Raw genomic sequence first — 18,561 nt, 5'->3', positions numbered from 1 at the left:
CAAAACGCTGAATCGTACATTTCCTATAATGCCAGCAACATCCTCTTTCTTTTTTTTTTTTTTATTATTTGCTCCTCCGTCCCTGATAAATGCCCACATCATTCAAACTCCTCTGGCACATTTTTCAAAAGCGAGTCATGATCATCCCGATGGTAAAACTCGCTCACTTCTACTCTGTCGTAGTCAGCAGATCGCGCCGCAAGTCCTAAATCAAGACGTGTGGTTTTTTTTTTTTACACTCGCCGGTGGTCGCAGCCCAGTTTGGGAGGCTTGTTGCTCTGCGATCGCCGTCCGTCTCCAACGCCTTTGATCTCATTAGTTGAAAGGGTCTAAAGTCGTCATGAAACGTTCTGTTGTGTTCTCTTGTTCCGTCACATGCGGAGCCCCATAAATAGATTTCACTGTTAAATACCCTTTAACTCGGTCAAACGCGTTTTGGTTCAGGGCCCCAGTTTCATCTCGAGCTGAAAATAACCTTGAAATTTGCATTTCAATGTTTTACTTTGTTGTGGCGCAGACTGCGCGCGATGAGAATGTACTGTATATGTTAAAAGAAAAAACGACAACAACAAAAAAACAATGAAACACTACGACAATCTCAGGTGATGAATGTCGGAGATGAGGTAAAGTTACTTGAGCTTTTCAGTTTAGACTGTCCTAACACATTTTACAGGCCTAATTTAACCGAACAATAACCATAATAACCTTCAAATTTAAACTTTTAAAGTTTAATACATGGTGAAAATATCTGTTTTCACAAAGATTACTGAATAAAATGACTATGATATCAACATAAAGGCAGAATACAGTGAAATACCAAGATGTTTGGGTTTTTTTTATAACCCCTGAGCCACTGAGGGTTAAATAAGTTTCATGGCAGCATCGCCGATATCTCAACTCGGATCTCTAGAGTTAGAAATGTTCTATATTTTCTTGGTTTGGCTGGATTGGAGCGTCTTGCTGGTCGGTTTAACTTAATCTTGCTGAGCGAAATGCTCAAATGTTTTTTCTGGATAAATTCGAAAATGTAATTAAAGGCAATTTGTCCCAAAAAAAATCCAATTACGCTAACCAAGTCACTAACTAGAGCAGCTTAATGGACGTCAGGCGCCCGTCAACAGAGGAGGACCTGGAGAACTCTCTGCTCCGGACCAGAATAACAGATAGAATAATAGATATTTATTTAAAGAAGGGAAAGAGAGAAAGAGCACAGTGTGTTTTTGAGGAGGAGAGAGTCTTCTCACTCGTGTGTAGGAGGATTCTGAAAGCTTGCGTTTGCCATCGAGGACAAAGGTTTCGCAAACCTTCGCAAGTTGTAGAGCCGCTTGTCTGGAGGCGCGAAAACATATTTAACCTTGAAAATGGAGATAAAACGGTAAACGAGGTTTGTCGGGTTTGAGGCTCTGCTCCACATCCTTGAATTTGTTTTAATGCTTAATTTGCTTAAATGAAGACACAATCGTTTATCGTAACTCTTTATTAAGAAACACTTTTTTTTTTTTTCGTTTTTAAATAATGCCACGTGGGAGATGCCTTCATATTTGTACAAGCCTTCAAGACATAATTACACGTTGCTCATTGTTTATAGTCCAGTATTGACCTTTACACTTCGTTTTCTTTTTCCCTGTTGTGCTTCTTGGAGTCTGAGTATCTTGTGTTTTCTCTTCCGCTTAGCGTTTCTTTAGCCACCGACGCTTTGTTGGCGGTGTTTCGTAACGCAGATTTCTTGTGATCGCTTTCTTGCTTACGACTCACATTTGAAACTTTTAACCACATATTGGTCATTACGTGCACCAAATAGCTTGACAAAGATATTCGACCAATCAGCTCCCGGGGAGTTTAGATCCAAATATCTAAATATTGTCATTCTTGGCGTAGTGGCTCAGTATGTCGTTTCCCACATACTGAGCAAATCAGTCATTTCTACTTGAAGCTCATTTAATAAGTTTTCTGTAATATTTTTATTTGTGTTTGTCGAATTCCATCCTTTATAAAGAGTGGGACACTTTATACCTTCAGGCTGTAGGAAAACAGTACTTAGGTTCATTATTAAAGTAGAATTACATTGTAATAGATGCTGGTGTTTCTATATTTTCCAATTTCAGTCAATTAAGTCGCTTTATGCATTTTTATTTTAGTAAATAAACTTAATTAAAGCCCTGCACACATAACACTTTCAGTTATATTAAAAGGACTTGTATTCCTCTACATTATATAGCAGGACAGTGATGGTCAACAACATGTGGCCTCGTCCGTCCAATCCAGCGAGAATTAGTTATAGATTTTTTTTCGGTAGAAGTGTTGAAAGATGTGTGATCCTGAACATGTTTCCTCTTGTGTAAATGGCACATGAAGGTGTTGGAACAGGGTGGGATTCCCATGGATGTCCGTTACCAGAGGTGTCAAACACGTTTTAGTTCATCTCTCAGTAAGGTAGTGCCATAATAACCCATAGATTTAAACTTTATTGTTTCTCTTCCTTGTGGCACCGAGTGTATGTGATGAAAATGTCTATATTTTCACACAAAAACACAAAGAAATAGTACAGAAAATGACTATATTCTCAACATTGCTGATGTTTGACCCCCCCTGATGTAGACGAAGTCAAATTCTGAAATATACTTGAGTAAAAAGTAGAAATGCTGTCGCATTATTCTAATTATTGTTTCTAACTTTAACCTTCAGACGACTGCTTAATTGTCATGACTGTGACTATCAGAGGATTTCATTTTCTATAGATTAATTACACACAGAGTGAAACATTTCAAGCTTTTATTTCTTGTCATTTTGAAGATTATGGCTTTTACAGATCAGGAAAACCATAAAATTCTGTGTCTCTGAAAATTTAAATATCACATAAAACCAGGAAAAAGCCAAAATGTCCGGTGTCTGGATAATGTTCATTTCCGTGCACTGAAAACTTGGTTTGGTCTCCTAATAAACCTTTATATTTATTTTTTTTCCTTTTCCAATTTTTCTCTTTTTTTTTTAAAAAAATTGTTTTTTCTTTTTGTCTGTTTGCCCTTTTTTCTTTTTTAATTTACATTTTTTCTTTTTCACTTTTTTCCTTTTTTCCCATTTTTCTCTTTTTTTCCTTTTTCTCTTTTTATATAAAACTATTTCTTTTTGTCCGTTTGCCCTTTTTTCTTTTTTAACTAAATTTTTTTCTTTTTCACTTTTTTCCCATTTTTTTCTTTTTCTCTTTTTTCTTTTTTTATAAAACAATAATTTTTCTTTTTGTCTGTTTGCCCTTTTTTCTTTTTTAATTTAATTTTTTTCTTTTTCACTTTTTTCCTTTCTTCCCATTTTTTTCTTTTTCTCTTTTTTCCTTTTTCTCTTTTTTTATAAAACTAATTTTTCTTTTTGTCTGTTTGCCCTTTTTTCTTTTTTTATTACATTTTTTTCTTTTTCACTTTTTTCCTTTTTTCCCCATTTTTTTCTTTTTCTCTTTTTTTCCTTTTTCTCTTTTTTTATAGAACAATCATTTTTCTTTTTGTCTGTTTTCACTTTTTTCTTCTTTAAAATGTTTTTTCTTTTTCTCTTTTTAAAATTTTTCGTATTGTTTCTTTTCCCTTTTAAAATTTTTTTTTCTTATTCTCTTTTTTGCCTTTCTCTTTCCCCCCATTTTTTTCCCCTCCCCATAATCTAATAGACTTAACTACTCTACAAATGTGTTCGACTGTGTCTCTCTCGTCTCTAACGTCCCTTGCGTCTCCCCGTCCTCCAGGACCAGTACAAGTTCTGCTACGAGGTGGCACTGGAGTACTTGAACTCGGGCTAAAGCGGCAGCGGCGGCAGCAGCACAGACCCGCGACGCCGACGAAGCCCCGGGACGTTGCAGACGAGCGCAGTGTGAGCGTTGAGCGTTTGAGCGTGTCGCCGGCCCTGCAGGCGTGAGGTGCACACGCCTTGCAGAGCGTCCGTCCCTCCGTCCCTCCGTCCCTCCGTCCATGCAGCTCCTCAGACCAGCTTCCTTTTCTTCATTTTCCTTCTTTGTGGTCTCAGTTTGGGGGGGGGGGGTGGTGGTAGCAGAGGTGTATAGTGTTTGTATATCGCAGCTGCAGGAGCACAAAGAGGAAGGTTGTTTTTTTTTTCTTCTCCTCCTCCTCCTTCTTCTTCTTCTTCTTCTTCTTCTTCTACAGTGACTTGCCTCCTCTTCCCCCCGGATCCCTTCTTTCCCTCTCTCCAGCCGCCTGTCGTCCCGTGAATCTGTTGCCTTGATCCTCACCGGACGACGACGACGCGTCAAAAATGCTATTTTGCGTGGAATGCGATACACTGTACATAACGTAACGTGTCCATTTTACTTCCCGTTTCTTGTTTTTGCTCATTATTAAAATGTCACGAAACGCAGGAGCCCGAAGCCTAAATGTTACTTAAATGTCCTGTAAAGTTGTGACTCCTGTCGCTTCACTGTATGTCTGGGGGGGGGGCGGGGAGGGGGGGGGCAAACTGGCTCGGTCTACATCTGCTTACCTTATTTCCTGTACAGGGGATCAGGGATCCAAAGCTTTATTTGCACTTCCATTTGAATTCTCGTTGTGCATATTGTACATATTTCTGTAGATTATTTATTCACAGTATGTACTTTTTTTGTGACTGGCATTAAGTGACAATCATGTGTTCGATAGGTTTGGTTTATTGACTGTATTGTGTGCTGTTTTTTGGGGGTTTTTTTCTTATTCTTTTTTAACTTTTTTTTTGGTTTTTTTGATCATCTTGTATGATGGAGTGAATCCATTGTAAAGAAAAAACTATATAAATATATCTACTTATTCTAAACAACGGATCTATTTCTGCCTCGTTTGTGAGGGGGGGGGGCGACACCTGTTGGAGAGGTGAGGGAACTTCAGCAGGTGTCGCGTTTATTTTAAACGATCGTATTTTGATCACCACTACGTGGGCAGGAAACACTGTTACAGTGAACTTTGTGAGCTTAAATCCTGCGGGGGAAAAAATAAAAGGTCATTTCAGCACAATACTGCTGCTCGTCGCCTAACGTGAATTTCATGCGTCGGCCTAATTATGTATTCAGTGACACTGATTACATACCGATAAATAAACCATGTGAAAATCTGTGGGAATTGATCTGTTTTTAAATCCAGATATGACTTATGTTGTAAATGTGCTTTTTATTGTGTACCGTGTGAATCATTGGCAACGACACTGCAGCCATGTTGGAACAGGAAGTGGACAAAAATGTCTTGTTCTAATGCTTTTAGAGTTTTGTGTTGTTTTTTTTCTTTTTAATTTGACTGGAACTATGAGGCCAAAGAACAACTCCACACTAAAACCTCCCTTCCACCAAATGATCTATTTAAACACACCAAGTCTTCAGTTCTTAATAGAACTATTGTTTTTTTTTTTTTTTTTAATCGGCGATCAAAAATATCTGCTTAAAACAAACAGATGACCTCAGATTAGTTAGGTAAGCATATCTTGCATTTATTTTGTCCACAAAAGGAAGAAGACGTGTCCGCTTCCTTTAGCGACGATCTGAAACTAGAGCTACACTCGGTAGAGCGCAGTTAATAGCTAAACGTCGCATTTGTTGGCTGTAACCGATTGAGCATCGCTAGCATGTTAGCCGTTAGCTCGTTTCAATGCTAACTGGCCTGTCAGGTTGCTACATCACTGTGAAACACTGAGCAGAGAGCGTCGCCATGGCAACAGACTTTGCTTTCCTTTGATCTCTATGAGGCGCCTCTCTCATCCGCTTTGTATGGGACTTTTTTTTTTTTTCTCCGTTTTTTGGGGGATTTATTCGGAAACAATTAGCCATTAACATCTTAAAATCTAATTGATTGGTCCTTGGATGATGACAAATCATCCTTGAAAATCTCACGCAATTCCGACAGGTAGCTGTTGCAAAATATTGGTAAAATACATACATAATACATACAAACCAATAAATATATATATATTTTTAAAAACTATATATATATATATATATATATATATATATATATATATAAAATCAACTTTTAGTGGCAAAGGAAATTAATTACTGGAAGCTTGCACCTGCTTTTTCTCATAAAATGTTTAAAAAACTATTTAAAAAGAACATTACCAGTCCTCTGCATGCTTGACTTTATACAACCTCATTTCAATCATTTGGAGAGCTGAGCAAATACTTCTGGCGTCTGTAGTAATGTCCTTTTCAGCGCGTTATTTATTAATTATAATGCAAATCAGAAATCTGAAAGAGTTAATGCAGCCCTGCAATGCATGCTACGTTGTTAAGGGTTAAATAAAAAGGTTTTAAGAATTAGTGTGGGATGTAATCCAACATAAAAGTACTTTAAAAAGTCAAAAAAAAAAGATTAACAATCATTTTCACCTTGAAGAACCTGCGTGTCTCCGCTCATCCGACTCACAATCCCCTTTTTCACGAAAGTTCTGCACATTTTTCACGTTAAGTGTACGGCGACTTTGAGAAGTCGGGATCAAAACCAAAACTTTTAGATTCCTGCTATTAATTAATCTTGTAAATGTGCAGTGACACCAGGCTTTTAGTCTTTCTACCAACTGATCATCAAGAACAGACCTGCGCTTGTGTTTTTTTTTTTTTTTTTTTTTAGAGTGAAATCAAAGATTGACCTTTTAAAAGCTTGTCAAGGACTCAGTTAAAAAAAAAAAAAAAAAACATAAATCATCCACTAATGGTTGATTAACAAATGAGCTGAAGTGGAGCTGCGATTAGACGTAAAGGAAGTGAGACTGTCACCTTCCAAATAAACAGTCTGTTTTTAAGAGCCGTTAATAATTTCACAGATTGGGGGGGAGAGGTTTGTGCTGTCGCCTCACAGCTCGACAGTCACCGGTTTGATTCCAGAGGCTTTAGTTTACAGTTTAACTTTTCTCCTGCAGCCCAAAAACATGAATTAGAGGTTGATTGGCGACTCGAAACTTCCCGTCAGTGTGAATATGAGTAATAAATTTGGGATTAATGGGATTTTTAATTTTTTTTAAATCACCCCTTAACCTAGAATTGAATAAAACCGTTTATTTCAATGTCGGTCCGCTAATGAATCAGTGGAAAAACTGACATAATTTCATAAATACTACATCCATGCACTGTACAAAGAGATCTTTGATTTATTCATTCATATATAATTCCATTTCAAGACTGCAAAAATCTCATAGTTGGTGTTTTTCTCCTGTTAGGAGAGGAATAAATAATAGGCTTGGTCAGAGAACAACAAGCAAACAAACAAGTGCTACATTACAACACAAATGCTCCCGGTTTTTTATTATTACATCCTTTTAATATAGTTTCCTCCTTGTTTATATCTGTTTGGACGGACGGTGATGTCGCTGCTCATGTGTGGAATCCCTTTGTTTGTCTGCAAGAATATTAAATTGTTCCTGCAAACACTGAATGCAACACACTGTCTGTACCACGAACTCACATAACTTGTGATTTAAATGAGTTTTTTGAACTCACTGGAAGGTTTAAGACTTGAAACCTCAAACCCTCCAGTCACTCCCCTGAGCGTTGGGCCAGAGAGAAATGTTGGTCTGCCTCACCGCCCAGTGGACAGGCGTGGAATTACACATTTCACTTTATGGGATTTACAGGTCTGACGTCATAAATCAGTGTGAATCATTGATGGGTGGATGGATGGATGACTTATTTTTTATTTTGTTTTTATCATTTTGTTTTAAGGATTCGATTAATTTGTGGCAGAAAATGTGTTTTAGAAGAGACGCCACCCTCATCATCATATTCATTTGACATTACTGAGTACTACTACTACTACTACTACTGAAAATACTACTACTACTGCCACTGGTGCTATTGCTGAGAATGTTACTAGATTCTATTAGTTAGATATAGCTAGTAGATATTACTACTACCACTACAAATATTACTACTACTGCTCAGAATATTATGACTAATACTGCTGAAAATATTACTTCTACTACTGAAAATATTACTCCTACTACTATTGCTGAGAATATCACTACTACTACTACTGAAACCTTTATCTACTAAAAACACGACTGCTTCTTCTACAGATATTACTACAATCACGACTACTACCATAGCTATTACTATTACTACTACAATAAATATTACTACTACTACCACAACTATTACTACAAGCACCATGACTACTCCTACCACTACTACCACTGCTACTACAATAAATATTACTACTACTACTAAAAATACCACTACTACTACCATTAGTACCACCACTACTAGTACTACTACTACTACCACTGCTACTACAATAAATATGACTACTTCTACTAAAAATACTACTACTACTACCATTACTACCACCACTACTATTATTACTACAAATATCACTACTACTACTACTACTACTACTAGCAGTAGTAAAGCTTTTAATGTTTTGATTTGTGCACGGTTTTCCTGTACACATTAATGTCAAAGTATTACAGTTTTACCAGAAAACTCTTCAATGGAATCCTAAAGAGTTTATTTATGCAAAACAAAACAAAAAAATTTACTTTATAAATGTCATTTATTTGTTTATTTGTTTGTTTTCTTCGAAAGTAGGGGGGGACGAAGGACATTAATTTAGTTTGATCTTTATTTAAAATACACAGTCGGGCGGCGACTTCACTTGATTGACGTCACTCAACAGCCAATGAGGATGAGGGACCAACACGCGCTGGCCAATCAGGCCACGGTGCTGCCCCCTGACGTCACGAGCGCGCAGGTGTGTGTTTTCAGACGGTGGAGGGAAAAGAAACCTGACAAGAGTCTCTTCGGGAGGATAAATACACGTTGATGAAACGACCGGCGCTGCACCTGGACGATGACCCCGCCCCCCCCCCCCCTCCCCCAGCAGGTGACGTCACGCTGCAGCACACCTGATCGCAATTATCGATCCTGGTTGGTGGAGATAGATAATCAAGAGATTCTAATTAGATTCAGGCGTGTTGAAACGGGTTGATTGACAGCGGGAGGGAGTAAAATGAAGTGACGTTTAGTTTTGAGGATCACCTGAAGCTGGGCGCTCGTCTTCAAGTCTTGCAGCTGCAAAAAGCAGCAGAATTTTTGGGTCAGTTGCTGGTACTTCCGGTGTGTAACACCACCACCACCCCTCCAAGCCCTCTTGAAACATTGGTTGTCCTGAATAATCCTGCATTATGCAAACTGCGTGCATCTCCTGGTAATGTTCCTGTTGCGAGCCTCAGAAGACCTGCAGGCCTCTGAACCAGCAGCACAAACACAATGTCCATGTTTGCCTCATCCTCATCAAAACAGCAGCTTCAGGAAGACACACACACACACACACACACACACACACACACACACACACACACACACACACACACACACACACACACACACACACACAAAACAAAAATGTCCTACTTTCCCCCCAAAAATATGATGTCTGGGTGTTTACTGGCTCAGTGGTCGTCTCTGTGGGCCTTTTTGCAGATTCTCTCTCTCTCTCTCCTCTCTCTCTCTCTCTCTCTCCTCTCTCTCTCTCTCCAGATGTGAGGAATCGTTTGGCTCGTCTTCACGGAAGCTGGAGGTCTCGTCTTCTTCCCTTTTGCAGCTTGTCGGAGCTGCGGGCGCCTCGGAGATGGTTTCATATTTCATGACAGGGCTGCTGGTGAATTATTCCTGCGTTCACATGAGGAGAGGAGGAGGAGGAGGAGGAGGAGGAGGAGGAGGATCCAGGCCAGATGTTCTCTCAGCTGAAGTCCACAGGCTCCAGGCTCAACATACGCAAGAGAGCAGTTGAAAAGGCGCCACACACAAAATGTACAGCAGATTTGAGTAGATGGGGAAAACAGGCAGTCGTCAAATCTTCACGCAACAAAAAATAAATCAACCTGGAAACGAATGAATGGAAAGTTACATTACAATAAAAGTATTTCAGCGATGAAACAAAACCAAACAAGGAGTCAAGAGTCTGAAACACTCAATAGATTCAAACAAGGTCATTATTGAAATAGAAAGAAACGACAGGAGAATAAAAGTGTTTTTTTGTTTGTTTTGTTTATTGTTGATAAAACAAAATAAACCCATATAAGCAAGAGTTGCTCTGTAGGGCTCTTGGACTTTATAGTCATTTAGTTACTTATTTGATGTTTGCTTTAACTATTTAAACAGAAAATGATTATTTGCGATAAAGGGGCAGAGTTTATAAAAAAAATCTTCGACTGCCTTTCATTCAGGACTTTGAAAACTTTTGTTCTTTATTGTATATCAATGTATTATTGTTATAGTAGTAGTTGTTTTAGTATTATTATAACATTTTTAGATAAATTAATTAATCAATTTATTAAATCTGACAAGAAAAAATCCAAAAAGGCACAAGAAATCTAGAAAGAAAGAAAGTTAGCAGAAAAATTGTAAAACAAGAGACTCATTAGGAGAGAAGACATTCAAAAACGATCCTACAAAGATTCAAAATGCCAGAAAAGAGAAGAAAAATAGACGCACAGAAGCCAAACAACCACCAGAGATTTAAATTCTACATAAAATAACAAAATTCACAGAAGGAGGCGTCAGTGATTCAGCTCGATGCGGCAAAATAGCGAAAAGAGCAGAAGAAACCAAAGTTTATCAGAAAGAAGTTTAATTCCGGGTTTGGGGTTAAACTGAAAAACAGTTGAAAAACCAAATTTAAACAGTTTCCGTCATATTCATTTAGTTCAGTTGTTTTCCTGTCGGAGCTGTAAACTTCTGGCTTTGCTCTTTATTTCAGTTCCGCCTCTTGTCCAGCAGATGGCAGTATTGAGCAGCTAATGCTTCCTAGCACACATCAACAAAAATATTAACAGCTGCTAATAGAAACTCTAGATTTAATGACATCAAGACTACATCATATGTCACAAATGTAAGATCCCGCCGCGCAAAATATTTAAAAACACGTCTTGAAAGTCAATTTATATGAGAAAAATGATCGAACCTGAACCTTTTAAGTTGACGCGCTTCCACGGTGACGATAATGACGCAGCACTTCTGCACTTGCAACAATATTGGATTAAAATAACATTTCTCAAATAAATGCAAACGCATTCTGGATTGATACACTCCGTTTCTGCACTCGGGGCCCCGTGGCGCTGATGTAGCAAGGAAATAAATAAACCGAGTGAATTATTAATGCCCCTTGCAATTGGCCATGAAAAGAAAACAAGTGATGTATTTCCTCATAATAATAATAATAATAATAATGATGCTTGCAGGCGACACCGACGCTGCAGAGTGCCGGCCAGACTCATGCACGCCGGGGTCAGAGGTCGACTGACGCAACTGGAGCACAACAACAGCCTGCCTCTATCTCCAGGGGACAGGATTATTCCCCTCTTCTCTCACTGTGCTTTCATCCCTTCATCACCCCCCCCCCCCCCCTTTTCACTTTTCCACCACGAGCAATGACACGAGCTGCACTCGTAAATCCGCGGAGGACGTTCCTCCTCACCGGTAAGTGACAGACTCGTTAAAACCACCGCCGACTGATGATTTAAAAATGTTTTAAAAGTTTCCCGTCACTCTCTGCTCTCCGCTCCCGGACAAAGATGCAGCAGCCGTTTTTTTTTTTTTGGGGGGGGGGGGGGGGGGGTTTATGTGCCGACTTCCGTGTTTCTGTGTGTGCTCTCGGTTGCAGGCCCGCCGTCGAGCCCGGTGGTCAATCAATTGTCGAGCTCTCACATCTGCGGTAAATCCATACCTCATATTTACTTCATTTTCGTGCAGATGGAGGAGAGACGGGAGGGAGCGAGCGGCCTCGCGTCCCTCCGCTCCTCCTGGCATTGTTCCAACCCGCCCCCCTTCCACCCCCCCCCTGCGGACAGTCGGACGTGACTGCATTGTCAGCCCCTCCGAGCCCGTGCTCCTTTGGCTGGATGTGCAGAGGGCAGGAGGAGCGCCGCCCTGTCATCCATCTTTCAGTAGCTTCAGGCTACATATTTTAGAAGTTGCAAGCTTGAGCGTCAAACCACCACAAGTGGATAAGCCCAGTTCGGTGTATGGCTGGTGTATTGCATCACCACTCCCCCCCACCCTTTGTTTTTTTTTTTGTTGGTCGAACAGTACACACACACACACACACACACACACACACACACACACACACACACACAGAGAACATCAGTCTCCATCATGTCAGAACTCCCAGAGATGTAAACCGTTATTGGGAATCTGCCCGAGGTCAAGTCCTCATCAAAGTCGATCTAATTTCCTGCAACTCGCAGGGAAACGGACGACTTGGCCCCCAGGTTGCCGTGGCAGCCAGCAACCCCCCCACCACCACCACCACCACCACATCCACCCCTCTGCATATGATCAGTCTGTTGCCATAGCAGCCCCCATGGAGCTTTCCTGCCAGTCCGTCTAGCGGAGAAGACGAGTGAACCAGTAGTCCCCCCCCCCCACACACCCACCCCCTTATCCAGAGAGGCCCACATGTCTTCATCTGTTGCCATGGCGCCGTAATAGCGTTCTGGATGGATTCGGCATGGCGGGGAGTCACTTCCTTTATCTTCCAGCGCGCCGTATTGAGCCGCGCTCGCCGGCGTTCGTCGCCTCGCCGCGGCAGACAACAAAAGGAGAGAGACGCCGGAACGTTGTCCAGATAGCATATCTGCACCGAGGTCTGCCCCCCCCCCCCCCCCACCCCCACGACGTGCACCGCGCCCACCGGGTGTTAATTAGGAGGCGTGGAGTGGACTCTCTTCCGCCGACTCGCTCTGTATCGGAGTACGTGGTCATGCGGGGGTCAAATCTCAGGCAGGGAATCGGATCAAATGACGGCAATGAAAATATATATATATATATATAAAAACAGAATTTCACGTTTTTTTAATAGTAAATCAAAGGTGTTTTCTACGCTACGTCAATGGCGGCCTTCCTCGGGGACTGCTGGGTGGAATGACCACGAGAAAAAAGACGCCGGTTGAATTGTTAAAAAAAAAAAAGGAGATAATATGTCCAGCTATGGATTCATCTTCTATTCGCGTTATCCAACGTAAGGCGCCGGAGTGACTGTGGCTGGAGGCGGGCTACACCCTGACGACCGACATCCAATAAAATAGAGCCACAATATTAATTTTCCTTGTCGAGGAGCAGAAAACGCGATGAAAATGTCAATGTTTCTGCAAAAAAATAACAAAATTACTGTAGACGATGACTACAATCTGAACATAAAGCATAACTTTAATGAAATCCTCCGAAATGCATTGTGGGTGTTTTTTTTACAAACCCACCCTAACAGTATGACTTTGAGGCTAGTTTTATAGCAACAAGATGTGCTTTAGCTGCTACTCATAAGAAATGTGTTAAAATATATATATATATTTTTTTAAAGTCAATACTTTCCTCAAGATTTTTACAATATATTTGGTGGTTACGCTGGATTGGGCACATGGGTCTCACAATAACACTGTTTTGGGCGTTTTTTGATGAATCTGTAGCTGTTTGTTCAGGAACACCGTGTAACACCGACATGAAAGGCGGGACTTGAAGAGCACAAACCCTTAGCCACGTCAAATATAATAATAAATTGTCTTGTCTTGTCGTAAAGGATGTTTTTTTTTTTTTTAAGGATTTAGTCCACTTTAAAAGAAGAAAGGAGAGTTGACAGTGTTGGAGCCAAAGTCCAGTGGTCACTCAAACTCATGGAAATGAAATGAAGGCCGAAGAAAAAACCACCCGGTAACAAAGGATTGTTTTATGTATTTCTTAATTGGAAAAATACGAACGAGACGTTGGTAGCTACGGCCGCAGACACACCTGCTTCAGAGCTGCTATGAGCAGCACGACCTGTAGGGGGCAGTGTAACGCGAAGCATGAAGCCACGATAGCCAATCTAAATCCTGGAATCTGCCTAAACGCAGAGAAATATCACAGTTTTGTTTTGTTTTTTTTCTCCCCAGGTACTAAAACGATTGATCACCACGTCCTGCGCACGTAGCCTTGCTCCACCTAGTGGGCGAACGTAAAACCTGCACACACAGCCAGTCAGCAGGTGAACGTAGAAACGATAAACATATAAACTCTCGGCTCGCATCATATTTAATCCCCTGGTTAAAGAATGTGATGTCACTCAGGTCCGCGTGTGTGTGTGTGTGTGTGTGTGTGTGAAGGCAGGCGAGCAAATACTTTTGGCAAAGTAGTGTAACATCATTTGATTTCAAGATGGCAGAATAACCTCAAAAATACCAACAACTTCACCTTCGGTTTCCGGTTTAAAATGCACTTTTGAAGAGTGATATTGGAAATCCTCTTGGGACGAAAGATTCCCTGGCGCCACGATGGGATCGATGCTAATGTCATTTATTTAGTTTTAATGTTTCAGTCTCGTTAAAACGGTGCAGCTCACTATGCGGATTAATAAAAAACCAATTACTTTCGCTGAACAACCAGTCTCCGTTGTAGTTTTCGCGTGCCGTCGCGTGCAGAACGTCACGGCGAGGATTTTTCCGTGTTATGACTTGTGAGAGGCCGGCGCTTAAAACACAGACGTGCCTCCACGTGAGCAGCTGCTTCTCGTCAGACCATTAAAAAATAGTTTGACATTTTGATAAACAGACTATGATTTTTTTTTTTTTTTTTTTTAAAGCTCTCTGTCCTTTAAATATGAAGCAACTGACATAAATAACCCACTTGTGATTTGAAAAATAGAATTATAGCGAATAAAATCAAGCTTTAGTGTGCAAAGTATGTAGAAGTTTCTCTGAGTTAAAGTCTGGGGGGGATAAACATACATACATTTTCTTTTTCATGCCACTGTGCAAGTCGACTGTGGCAAGTAAACTTTTTTTATTTTTTTATTTTGATGGACTAAAAAAAAACAAACACATTTTGCCAGTTGTTGTTTTTTTCACCACAGAAGATGCATTCGACTCCAGTTTTGTCCGTCAATTAAGATACGTAACTCTCGTGATCCGTTCAGTTTTGTTTTATTTCCTCTTTTAGCCGGACGCGCTGCCAATTAAAAAATGTTTCTCTCCCACTTGAGACTAGAAACTCACGTTCAACCCGCCCATATCCTTGAAATATGTTAAAAGTTTTAATTTGTCATTTAAAAACATATTTTTAATAAATGATTAATGTAATTTTAATTCAAATACGCCAGCTGAGTAGTTTTGTGTCATAAATTAATGCTGACACAAACATCTTTTTTTGTATACTTTAACTGATTTAGCTACTTTGACTTTTGCAGTAATTGGCATGTTTGTTGTTGTTTTGCTCCATTCTTGACAATTTCAATCATTTCTGTTAAGCTTATCCAGCTTTTTCATAGCAAATCCTCCTTCAAATATGTTCCCCCCTGGTTTTCAGCAATTTTAGCGGTTTGTAGCCTTTTTTTCTTTTTTTTAAAGCAATTTTAGCAAGACTGCATGTGGCGTCAAACCACTTCAGCAAGGTTAAAAACCGTCTTTCACGACTAATTAAAAAGAAACGACATCATCAAGTTAAAAAATAGGACAAAATGAACCCCAATTCAGCTCGGAATTTTAGCGGTTTTCGCCTTTTAAACCATTTTAGTGCGGAAAGTCTTAAACCAGATGTGTAAATAACAAATGATAGGATGGTAATTGTTCTACGTGTAATTCTCCGACAGCTGTAGAGAGACAAGACGGAGGAATTCAAGAGCATCATCACTGTCTGGACTTCATGTTTATGCTCATTCGTTCATCGTCATGATACGCAGGACAAACTCTGACGCTCTTGATGTAGCAGGGGGGTTTTTTTGTACTCTCTCGTGCGTTGTGTTTATTGATGACAGGCAGTCGGGCTTGAATTGATGATCTTTAATGACCACTGATGAAAAACACAGATAAACACGTTCATCACCGGTCTCACAGCCACAGAAAGAATGAACTGAAATAAAATGAAATTAACAGGAGTGACTGACAAAGGCCACGCCTCAAGCATTAGCCATTAGCTTCCAAGGGAGGCAACCCACACAGTAACAACACAATACAAGAAAAATCAATACAAAACGTCAGCAACAATTATACATAACACACCCGAGCAAGTGTGGCAATTAAAAGACTCTTTTCCCACTTTTATAGGTTATTTTATGGGAGCTTCACTTTAGCCAACTCGCCACACTAAACTCAGCACGGGGTTTCTCTGTGCTGTCTGCAGGGGCTGCAGGGGCTGCATGAGATGCGTTCAAGTGCCCACCGAAAATCGAGAACTTGGACATTGTAATAAAAAGAAACAAAATAAAACAGTGAAAAACGTATTCTTGAACGGGGTCACAAACAACAACAATAAACCAGATGTAGAGCAAAAATACAACATGACGGCAAGTGGAATCAACGTTAAACAGCCGTAACATTGAGGCCAAAGCCGCCTTGGATTCAGCTTCATTCTGGATCTGATGATACAAACTGTAATATATCACCACTGATTAAAGCCAATTTCAAGGTTTTACAGGAGAAAGTGTGAGACAAGCTCAAAGCACGGCAAAGGCCACCTCAGAAGTCGTCTTTAAAAAGCTTGCAGAGCACGTTTAAACCTGCGTCAACAGAGCGAAAACTAATTATTCACCTTTTTCATTGAAATATCTTGTTGGATTTGAATACTTTGAACCCAGTACTAACGTTTATTTAGCTTAATTTCTGAAGATTCTTCATCTAAATTCTTTTTTTTTTTCACTGTATTTAGCAAACTGTTAGCTCTTGAGCTCATTTCAAGCGTATTTGCGAAACTGAAGGCAATGAGGGTGACGCTTGTTCTGGAATTCGTTTTGACTCGCCATGAATCCTCGGAGAAACCAAAGGGAAGCGACTCATGGAGCCGCGAACACGGAATTATCAGTTGGTTGAATCTCACTTTCCAGCTGAGAGCATTTCCATGACAACAGGAAACTGCACACAAAGAATCATTTTATTTTTTTATTTTTGTGTTGTTGTTACAGCTCACAGGCTGTATGGCCTGGCCTTCGCCTCTGTGTGTGTGTGTGTGTGTGTGTGTGTGTGTGTGTGTGTGTGTGTGTGTGTGTGTGTGTGTGTGTGTGTGTGTGTGTGTGGTACGATGTTCCCTCGCCGACTTCCCCCTCCTCCCGTCCCGATGTGGAGCCCTCTGATTGGAGGATGACTGCTGATTGGCTGAGCCCCGCCCACCAGCTGAGGTCATTTTAACAGCTCCGGCAAACTCGCTTCATGCTTCTTGCTACACTGCCCCCTACAGGTTTGGCATGCTCATAGCAGCTCTGAACCAGCTGTATGGGTCACTGGAAATTAAAGATTTTTTTTTTTTTAAACGTTGAGCGGGGTATTTTTTTGTTTTGTTTTGTTTTTAAACTGAGTACATGTGGATGTGGCCTCAGTCTACCTCCAGAGAACCTTGATGTGTGTTTGGACAAGTTAAAGTAATCTTTGAGGCTGTGAATTTTAGTTAAATGTTAGTCCAACGGTTTGGTGACGGTACCAGTTTTGAGTTCGTGAGGTGGTGTTGGCTATCACTTTTACACAAATGGAAATCATCCCTTGCTTATTTCTCTTTAATTGAATGGTTTATTGCATCATCAACATCTTCTAAATGTTGTCATCTTGATGGAAGTAGGAATTTTCCCACTCTCCCTGTTTGAATGAAATGAAATGTACTATTCCCTCTTGGATGTGGGAACTTTCCCATTTCCGAGTAAATCTTTTAAGAGGGTCATCCCTCCATGTGATCGCTATCACAATGTCACTTTGTTTTCACATTTGGAACGCTATTACTATAATCCGATTAACTGCATGTGCTGTAAGTGAGATTTTTAGGTCACTTCCAGGTGATTGATTTTTTTTTTTCTTTTTCTGCGCAGGAGCCGATGATGCAAAAAAAACAACAACAAAAAAACAAGGATGCAGAAACAGCGCCAGTGAACATAAGGAGCCGTGAAGCTCTGCCCTGCCTCGGTCGATAATACAGTTAAAAAAAAAAAAAACAACCAAAGAGGCCATCAGTCTTTGTGCCGCCACACTCCACTGCTCCGATTGTGTTTCAGAGACAGAGCAGAGTGATGAGTTTGCACTCTCATCGGGCCGTTTGTTCAGGGTCCAGAGTACATTTTGCTTCTGCTCTTCTGTTTACCCCTTTTTTTTTTTTTTTTTCTTTCCTCGTTTCTCTCTGCGCTGCAGCAAAAAGGTGAAAATGTGTCTCAGTTTGCAGCATGCCAGGGTGGTTTAACGTGCCCTCCCCGTCTGCGTTACAAGCCTTTTTTTTTTTTTTTTGGCCTCAGGGATTGTTTACTGTGACGACCATACTGTGAGAAAATGAGGATTATTGTCCTGTTACTGTGTCGCTATTTTTAGTAAATAGAATAACAAGGTTTAGGATTAAGTGGGAAAAATATGCCAAACAATGTATGCCTCAGAATACATAGACTAATCTCTACTTTTAACTGCCAAGAATACTACAAACTGAAATGGATGCCTTTGTTTACACGTTGTTTTCATGTTTTTTTGTATAATTACTTGAATTAATCCCAGTCTAAGTATTGATACACTTGTTTACTCTCTGGATGTTCAATGGTAAACATTTTTCTTCTTCTTTTTTTGTTGTTTTCCTTAATTTAAAATTTTAATTTAGTTATATTAAAGCAATCATTGTATAGTTTG

General features: G+C 40.1%; 1 protein-coding gene across 1 annotated transcript in view; it reads left to right on the top strand.

The window, feature by feature from the left end:
* Positions 1-3,781, top strand: part of LOC308135085 (receptor-type tyrosine-protein phosphatase mu-like) — a gene marked incomplete at both ends in the record, with an annotated part of 158,752 nt that extends 154,971 nt beyond the window's left edge. Inside the window, one exon of the mRNA XM_080502958.1 lies at positions 3,728-3,781. Within this exon, the coding sequence (XP_080359084.1) occupies positions 3,728-3,781 (54 nt within the window). The remainder of the gene's footprint in view (positions 1-3,727) is intronic.
* Positions 3,782-18,561: the final 14,780 nt, after the last annotated feature.

This window comes from Blennius ocellaris (assembly GCF_963422515.1).
Source record: "Blennius ocellaris genome assembly, chromosome: 10".
Lineage (NCBI taxonomy): Eukaryota > Metazoa > Chordata > Actinopteri > Blenniiformes > Blenniidae > Blennius > Blennius ocellaris.
This window is presented reverse-complemented; position numbering and strand designations above follow the sequence as displayed.